We start from the raw sequence: 9,283 nt of genomic DNA, 5'->3' as shown, positions 1-9,283 counted from the left end.
ACTGAAATATTAAAACTCGACATCTCTAAGAGTAATGCTTTGACATTTTCCCTCTTAAAAAAAATAACAAACAAATATGCAGACGAACGCCGGGCCCCCTTTACAACCGTGGTCCTCGTAAGCAGAACCTTTCCCCGCTCATCCTTTCTCTCGTAAATCCTTAGTAGAAGTTTATACTAAAAAAAAAAACATACATAGTCTCTACTTTTTTGTCTTTATTATCAAATTTCGTCGAGATAAAGATAATAATTCTGTCTAGAAATATGTTCTGAAGATTGTAATGACCTGCGATAAAGACAAGACGGCACGAGTTTGCATCCCTTCCCTAACCCCACCTTCACATAAAGTTGCCACATCACTTCATTTACCTTCTCAAATATATCCTCACTTTATTCGTATGTCCACAGAAACCAAACCAGATCCGTATTTAGAAATTCATCGTGACCATTTCCGTTTAGAGCTTGAATTAAAAAAAAAAAATCGCTGCTTTGGGGACTGGTGGATTCGTTGGGGTGGATGGGACTGGGTGTGAGAGACAAGCCTCTTTGTAGTCGAAGCAAGGGCACATCACCGCTGTAAAGGGCGAGTGGGCGTCGCGGCGACGTGTAATGGCCACCAATAGCTCTCAATCAAGCCTCGTTCAGCTGCACGTGATTGGAAGGGGCGACAGCGCGTCCAAAGAGCAAAGGCGACCGAGAGCGGACGCCGACTTTAAACATTACACCGGAAATGCCAGAACAGCGCCGCCTGGCGATGACTGCGCATGCGTGCATAATCTCCACTTCCCTCGGAGACTTGACAGACACTGCGGACAAAAGTTAGCTGAGAAGGCATGGTCTGGCTATTGTAAATCGCCAACTAAGGGTCTGAGGACCGTAAGGCCATATTTTCTTCTTATTTTTCCCCCACCACGGGCGACGTGACTGTTCAGAAATAGGATTTTCTTTCTCTAACGCTGAAGAGCTAAAATGGACGAATTAATACATAAACATACAAAATACAGAATCCACACTTACAGACCTCTTGTCTCGTTCATTTAGTAACCTGTGCCCATATCATGATAATTTCTCGGTCCAAACTGTAAAGGTTTCTTTCAATATTGAACCTGATTGCCTATCTGTTTGCGAGAATAAATACGTCTTGACAGGTTCATAGGTCAGGTTTTCCAGTCTGCTGCAAATTTACAGTTGACATTGGATAACCAGGGTACATTAATTGGTATCGGTTAATTGCTTTTTGATGGGTGACGTCATAATGTACTAAGTAAGAAAACAATTTCTTTGTAAGGAACGAAGTAAGCTGTTGAATTTATGTCCCAGAAACTGAAGCATGTGACAGCAGTCAAACGACATTGTCACCTGGCCATAAAGTTTATTAGACTCTTACAAAAACTAGTGGGAATGATCAGGTGGTAGCTGGATGCTTAGGGAAAAATTACATCCTAGCATGTTATTTATTTATTATTATTATTATTTTTGGTAGATGCGAATGGTCAGGCAGAAAGACCAGTGCTGAAAGCTTTCAGCTCGACACATTCTTCGGTCAACTGATAACTCTTAGTACCAGCTAAAAAAACCTCTCTAGAATACAGTATTTAATCAGTCTTCATTTATTGTTTCGTGGTTAACCACGAGTGTTTTGATTTTTATTTTTATTTATTTTTTCTTTCACAAGCATGCAATTGTAGAAAAGACACATTCATTTTCGTAATGTCCAGTCTTTCGCCGCTCTCTGAGTATCCTTCGTTGTCATCTGTACGAATGTTGAACCTCTCTTGTTTATTTCCTTCTCGGGTGACCTGTTTTCCTGATCACCAATTTTTTTTCTAAAAGCAGTTTTTCACACAATGATTGTTTATTCTGGACTTTTGCGAAGCTCTGGAAAGAAAATGAAACTAGTGCACACACACAGAGAAGCTATATGTATGTCAGAACAGATGTCACAATATTGTAGATTGGGAAAAAATTTCTTTCCATCAATATCCAGCAATTCAGACTATGACAAATATGTGGAAGGCGTGGATTAGGCTGATGTTGAAGAAGATTGTTTTCACAAAACAGTTGCCTTTGTTCTGCACTTTTCGGGAAGTAGCGGCCCCAAGAAACATTCCGTGACAGTACCATCATTGTTTGCAATCAACAGTTCAAGCCTTCGATGGTGAGTTTATAATTCACTTTGCAATAAATTCTTTGCCACAAAGTAGCAACAACTTCATTTATTCGTGAATTGTGGATGTCTAGCAGCTACATCAAATTCTGCCCCTAAACATGGAATCAATCCAAGTTTCCGACAGTTCTCTGCACGACATACGCATTTAGCTTTTTCCACAAACTCCCAAATATTCCTTAAACCTAGATACTTTCCACTTAGAAATATTTTCTTCGTCGCCACTCATCTTCATCTTACAACCATTCGGTCAGCTCGGAAGTTATATACGCGAGGAATATAGACGGGTAGTCTTATTCTCACAAGGAGATGACAACCTCACCTGAACTACTTAATGACTGCTGGATTCTCGTATTCTTACCTCTTCTCTTTCGTTTCTCTTTCTCTTACCCGCCTCCAACCCACTTTCTCTCTATCTTCCAGTCTCTCTTTACATGCTTTGTGTTCATGCGTTTTTCTTTCAAATATTTACCCACTTATCTATTGCAATTCATGTACCCTTTGCTCTTTGTCCTTTTGCTGTCCTCGGTGCCTACACTGTGAGCGAAAGCCGCCTTTTAAGTGCATCACCGCCATCATCATTATCATCGTGCCTCAGCTGTATGGACAGAGGCTCTGAATTCTATTTTAGCTATGGGGATGCAATTTCCGGCGTTGGTTAAATATAGAGCGAATGAGCTGAAAAGCATCCCTCTTTCAAATACAATAGAACAGTAGGAGTACAGCACCATGAGACACGCTACACAGTGGAAAACAAAGTCCCATATGGGTAGTGATCCACGATCGTGACAAAGATTTGTTTTTGTTGATTCTCTTGAAGCACAGCTAATATCAGGACATATGTGACTCAACATAATAACAAAAAAAAAACTTCTAATAAAAAGGGTTTGTTTATATGTGACATACCTTAAAGATGTCTTACTTTTCTTGGAGTGGAAATTATTTTATTGACCTCTAAGAAGCTTTATAGGCTTTTCGAGAGAAGGAAAAGAGGTTTTAAAGCTGTATGCACGTGAAGCTCCCCTTGACCGTGGGAGAGAAGGGAGGTGCAGTCCTGACCCGAGGATAATTGGTCTGTCAACTGCCACAATGTGGCAAGAAAGGGTAAGTCATCGGCTCGCACTCGACAGTACTTCACTCTAGTTCACTTCTAGTACACTTGCCAGAATATACAATGAATGCTTTAAGTGGTTTGTTCGACAGGGTGCGCGATGTCAGCATAAATAAACGCTATAAGAAGAACAATACACCCAGAAGTCATCTGCTGCCAAGGAGACTGCTCCGTGAGGCTGCTTCAGGTATTTGTCATGTTCTTGTCATTTGGTTTAAGAGGAGGCGTAACTGTTATTGTTACTAATGAGAAAATTGCAAACCTACTCCAGAATCAAACCTGGAAATCTGCAACAAAATCTTTAATATAAGCTTAATCTGGATATATCTTTAAATATAAAAGGAATTCCCTCCCCCACCCGCAATCGAATTTAGATGAAACCTCTTCTAACAATGATGTTGAAATGTTTTAGACCTGTGCCTCCTGTTGCCTTACCTTGAATTCTGTAGACAGGTGATATCCAACATGAGGACAACCGTCCTTTTTCTTCTGCTGACCCTGGGGTTGGCCTCTGGCAGAGATGGCGAGGGCTACAGAGGGTTAGTATACACGTGACTGAATCGAAACTATTTTGGATCACAGCTTTTGAGAGTCTGCTCTTTATGAAAGACAATTCCACATTAAAATCGTTTCTTACTTTCGGTCAAAGGGGAAATTATAATTGTAATTACCATGTCAGTCACCAGGTTCTGTCAGTCAGGGCGCAAACTCCAAACCAAGTTGAGTTGCTGAAGGAGTTGATGGACAAGCATGACGAGGTAGCAACTTTTGTAGCATTTCCTTAATAAAATAAAAAAAATAAGTAACGACAAGTCAGGTGGTCATGGTAACATCTCTCATATTAGTGACAAAACTATGAGAGCTTAGTAACATAATGTAATGAATAGTAGCACAAGTCTATGATGCCTCTTGCTACTATTTCCTTCGCAGATCATCTTTCTGACGCTGCCATCCTCAGTGAAGCAGACGGAATTCGTGGTGCCTCCGAACCTCATTCAGGAGGTGACAAGCGCTCTGCGAGAGGCTGATATCACCATTGAGCTCCTCTTTGCTGATGCTCAGAAGTAAGCGAGCTATTTACCCTACTCTACTATTTGTTTATTTTATTTTTATCCATGAAAAATGTAACTACGGGCTGACCAGAAGTATTTGTTATGTTCCTGGCAACAGATATGTCAGTCGATTTTTGAAAACTAAGCTTTCAGACTAATTGACTAGAAATTTGGGTAAATGTTTTGCACAAGCTCATGGAAAGTTTTTTAAAAAAAAGAATTTGCTCCACAAACACTTTTCTTTTGAACAGAGAAATTGAGAGATCTCTTGCCGAAAACGAGAGAAACCGACTGTATGCCAGGAGTGTGTACAACAGCCCTCATCACGATATTCCCCCTCTCATACCGTGTACTATACCTACAGTGAGGTGAGACTCAACATTACTCAACTATTTTTATCATACAAACAAAGAAGAAAAATAGAAAGTATTATTCGGACAAACTGCCCATATCCTGGATTGAAGGCAGACTGAATTCTTTTTTTCTTTACTGCCCTTCAGCTCTATCAACGTAATTATTTTTTTGCGCTAATTATTTATTATATATATGTTAGAGGTCAGGGATAAAAACTATATATATGGCTAAAATGGACCGAAATCACCATTTGTTACCATTTTACATATGTAAGTTTTATTTTGACGATAGCAAAGGAAAAATAAAGTTTGAATCCTATGAGTTCATTAGTTAAGAATTTCTGTTCTGGTCTTAATAAAGCTTTATAATATGTTGTTGCAATATACAATATAATATATTTGTTGCAATTTCTCTCTGTCAGGTCGTTGCGATCATTAACAACTTCGCGCAGGCGTACAAGGATCTGGCGCAGGTGCACAGTCTTCCCTACAAGACTTTCGAAGATAAAACCGTCTACTACTTGACGGTGAGTGACATCTGGACATGGTCTGTTTAACTCGTCCGTGCTCGTACTCCATCGCAAGACATTGTTCTCTAGCACTGGACACTAGTTTATCACTCTTCTAAGCTACTGTTAAAATTAAACCTTAAATAAACGGATAATTATTTAGAGAGCGAAGCATTATATTTATGCAATTCCATATTTGCTCTTCTTTTTTAGCTATACAAAACTAAATAAATTGATGGACTAGATTATCTCAGTTTTCATTCTCCATGGGCTCGATTATTTTCTAATTTAGAAAAACTGCTTAATTGTCGTGGGATTTAAGCTGCTGCCTGTACACTTTCCTTTTGTACACCCTAGCAAAATCTATTATTTACACAGTCCATTATATTGTTTTCTTAAATACCTGACGTCTCACGTTTCGTAGAATGTTTTTATTTTGCTTTCTTGTCTTGCCGATCTTTGCAGAGATATTGTTCAAACACCTAAACTTTTCATCAGATGTGTTTGTTGTGGATTCAGTTCAGATGTCTCAATGCAATGGCTGGCTACATTCTCACATTATTTCATTCGGCTTTAAACCTGGTGATTTTGCTTTTGCGTTTACACAGGTAACAGGGAAGACCAATAGTGCTGGTACCAAACCCGTCATCATCGTGGAGACCCTCCTACATGCTCGCGAATGGATCACAACAGCTGCCGCAATATACACTATTGATAACGTGGGTTCAATTCTCTGTTATTGTATCATGGTACAGCTCAACATGATGCCAGCGAGCACTTACCTACCCACATTGAACACCCTGTTACACGCGAACTCTTTCTTTCCACTCTCACCGCTCTCTTTTTTTCTCTCTCTCTCTCACACGAGAGAGGTTACGATATAAGCTGAAGGCCTTTCTTAAACAAGAAAAATATAGACAAACTTTTGACCACGTTTAGCAAACTTTTTACATGATAGCTGTATACAAATTTTGCCATATCTGGTCAAGCGTTTTCGATATTTGTGTGGTTAAGAAGCCCATTAAGAAGGACCTTTACACGGAAGTGTAAATTGTTACTAATTTTACTAAACATTATTTAGTTTTTATTTTGAAACTACTAATTCTTGAGCAATTTCAAAGTGAAGATTAATGGAGGTTTTGGCTTCCCTAAATCACGATTTCTTTTTGACAATTGATAATGGTTTGTTAATTCCCTTTTTTTTTAAGTCATCAGACCGTAAGATTACTGCTGAAGGATTCAAAGATGTTGTTCTTTTTTATCTCTTGATTCTAACTTCTTCAAATTTTACCATAGACTGCAGCATTTAATGACTTCTTTTAATTTTTTGCTGTAATCCAAATATCTTTTTGATCGGTTGTTAACAGCTGCTGAAGAACTACGAGGCTGGTGATGCAAAAGCCGTACAGGCGCTGGACAACTTTACTTGGATCTTCTTGGTGGTCGCAAATCCAGATGGTTATGAGTACACCTTCACTGCTAACGTGGGTGGTCATCCTTTCAAACCTATCTTCTCTTGAAGTAATACCTTACTTCTTAAATTTATCCTCGATGTTCGACGTTTAGCTGGAAAAGATAAGTTAGAAGCGTGAAAGGAATATGTGTGAAATATTTCACAGGTATATTTGAAGAGTGCTTAGTTTTAGAGGATCTGTGTTCCAGAACCGTCTGTGGAGGAAAAATCGCAAGCGTGTCACAACCAACTGCTATGGCGTGGATCTGAACAGAAACTTTGATGTGCAGTTTGGAGGTAAACACATGGCGCTATTGAGCAACAATCTGTAAACAATTAACATTGACCTTATCTGTCTGTCACCCCTCCCACCATTTATTTCTTTCAGCCGTTCCACCGTATCTCAGCTCAAATCGAAAAATTTCTGTAATTTACTTTGTCATCTTATGTCATCTTCAGCCAGTTTTCTCTATCAAACTGTAGGTCCTGACTTCATTTTATATTCTTAGAGAGCGCCTAAAAGTGAGAGTGTTTTATGTGGTCATCACACATAATTTTAAGTGATTTTCTTTATTCAGGGACATTCATGCTTAAATTATTATTTTTGGTTAGACAGTAAAGGCGTTTTATTCTTTTGTGGCTTGTTATTTTCGTTTGAAAATCATGGCTAAAGGTGTTTTGCTTTCTTCATTACTTCCACTTGAAATAACGAGAGAACGAAACGTGTAGTTGAAAGTTCTTTCTAAAAGCAAATAAGCAGTAGACGTAGATGCTGGACTCTGCAATGTTGCTTCAGGTGTGGGCTCGTCGAGTGCTTGCAGCTCCGAGACTTACCACGGGCAACACGCCTTCTCCGAGCAAGAAACCCTGAACATCCGCCATCTGGTCGAGACCCACTACAACAACCTCATCAGCTACCTGTCAGTGCACTCGTACTCTCAGCTCTTGCTCAAGCCGTGGGGATACACAACTAGCGCCAGCGTCGTTCCTCCAAACATCAACGAACTGGTAAGAATACTATACTATGCATGGCAATTGTTATCTAGTCGACAACTCGACAACTGTTAGTAATTCAAAGTTTCCACAAACGATTATACTGGATTCTTTGCAAATGTTTTTTTTTTTTTTTTTTTTTTTTTTTTCATAGTTGATGAAGTTTCGAAGTTTGATAAGTAGTTCCTCTAAAGAAATCCTCTCAAGCCTTATTTTTCACAAGACTGTACAGTGTTTGCCTTAACAGTTTGTGTGCAAACGAAAAAGTGTTGCTATTACATCAAAATTCACACGATGTACACAGGCTTACTGCAAGTAACCTCGACAAACATTACGCAAGAAGAACTCGTTGATCAAGAACTCCTAAGCAGACTCAGAATTACTCTTGGTTCACTTTCATTGAAGTGGAAATTTAAAGACATCATCTATGGCTATATTTGTTTTTTCTGTTCTAATGTCATCAACCGTTTATTGTTTTCAGAATCGTGTGGGAACAATCGTAAACGCCGAACTTAGTTCTCATGGCGCCACCCACACCTTTGGCACTGCTGCCGGTGTTCTGGGATGTAAGTAGTTGATAAATGGTAGATTTGCTGATACTGATCACTACAGGTTGCGAGATTCAAATATGTTTGAACAACATTCCGTTTACAGTTATTATGTTCTTTACAATTGTTTTCACCGTGAAAACTTAAAAAAATGTTAGAACAATGTATGTGTTGAGCTGATGCTAACAAAACTACTGTCAACGGGTGATAGTATTTTCAGGTTGCCAATGGTTTTTTTTTTTTTTTGTTTTTTTGAGTAACCTAAATCTGGAAGTCTTATCACGTGTGCAACAGATGCAGCTGCCGGGTGTGCAGAGGACTGGGCCCTGACACACAAGCCGGGTATCTACGCCTACTGCTACGAACTGCGTCCAAGGACCTCCGCTGCGGGAGGCTTCATCGTTGCGGCCAGTCAGATCCCATACGTAGGCGCCGAGGTGTACCACAGCTTCCTTGCCCTTGCTGCCGCCATTCTTCCCAAATAATTGCTCGGTGAGTGCTCGAGTGAAGCTCATTCTTAAAGATCAACCCGAGAGCTAAATTATTTTCAAGAAGGTTCTCGAGACAGGTCATGTTGAGAATTGTAACCTCTCGGCAAATTACTGAGCTATAGCTGTGACAATCTATGACTTTGGTAGTCTAATTTCTATAGATAGACTGTCAGCTTACCTGAATGCAGATATAATAAATTAGAAGATTGTGGTTTGTTCTTGCAGTCATTTTACTGTTGTTTTACAGGTTAAAGTACTTCCAACGATGATGTGCGACATCTTTGCAAGGCAAAGTACTACAAAACAGAGTCTTTTTAATCGTGGACAGCGTGCTGAAATTAAAGAAAATTAAACAAAATTAAATGTGAAAAGAAATTTCGTCTAAAATCAGTTCCATATACTTTCAGATTAATTAAGAAAATCTCAACGACAATCAAAAAAGAAAATTAAAAAATAAACAAAATAAACACATTGACATCGAGTTCTTTTTTCAACACAAGACTATAAAGTATCTGTGGGACCATAGGGGCAGTAAAATGAGGAATTATTTACCATGCCCATCCCTATCGACAGAAATGGGTGTTTTCTATGGTTTGTGAAATCCAAG

The 9,283-nt window shown here is 39.2% G+C and overlaps 1 protein-coding gene across 1 annotated transcript; it reads left to right on the top strand.

Moving 5' to 3' along the window:
* Positions 1 to 2,899: 2,899 nt before the first annotated feature.
* LOC112558251 (carboxypeptidase B-like) lies at positions 2,900 to 9,151 on the top strand. The gene is given in 15 exon segments (XM_025228603.1): positions 2,900 to 3,270; positions 3,370 to 3,464; positions 3,727 to 3,816; positions 3,957 to 4,035; positions 4,208 to 4,341; positions 4,581 to 4,657; positions 4,660 to 4,697; positions 5,105 to 5,209; positions 5,800 to 5,910; positions 6,559 to 6,675; positions 6,854 to 6,941; positions 7,441 to 7,652; positions 8,119 to 8,203; positions 8,480 to 8,677; positions 8,924 to 9,151. Coding segments are annotated over 12 exon segments (1,311 nt in total). The 5' UTR covers positions 2,900 to 3,270; positions 3,370 to 3,464; positions 3,727 to 3,742; the 3' UTR covers positions 8,671 to 8,677; positions 8,924 to 9,151.
* The last annotated feature ends 132 nt before the right edge of the window (positions 9,152 to 9,283 follow it).

The sequence above is a fragment of the Pomacea canaliculata genome, linkage group LG2 (genome assembly GCF_003073045.1).
Source record: "Pomacea canaliculata isolate SZHN2017 linkage group LG2, ASM307304v1, whole genome shotgun sequence".
NCBI lineage: Eukaryota > Metazoa > Mollusca > Gastropoda > Architaenioglossa > Ampullariidae > Pomacea > Pomacea canaliculata.
Note: the sequence above shows the minus strand (reverse complement) of the source record. Positions and strands in the feature narration are given on the sequence as shown.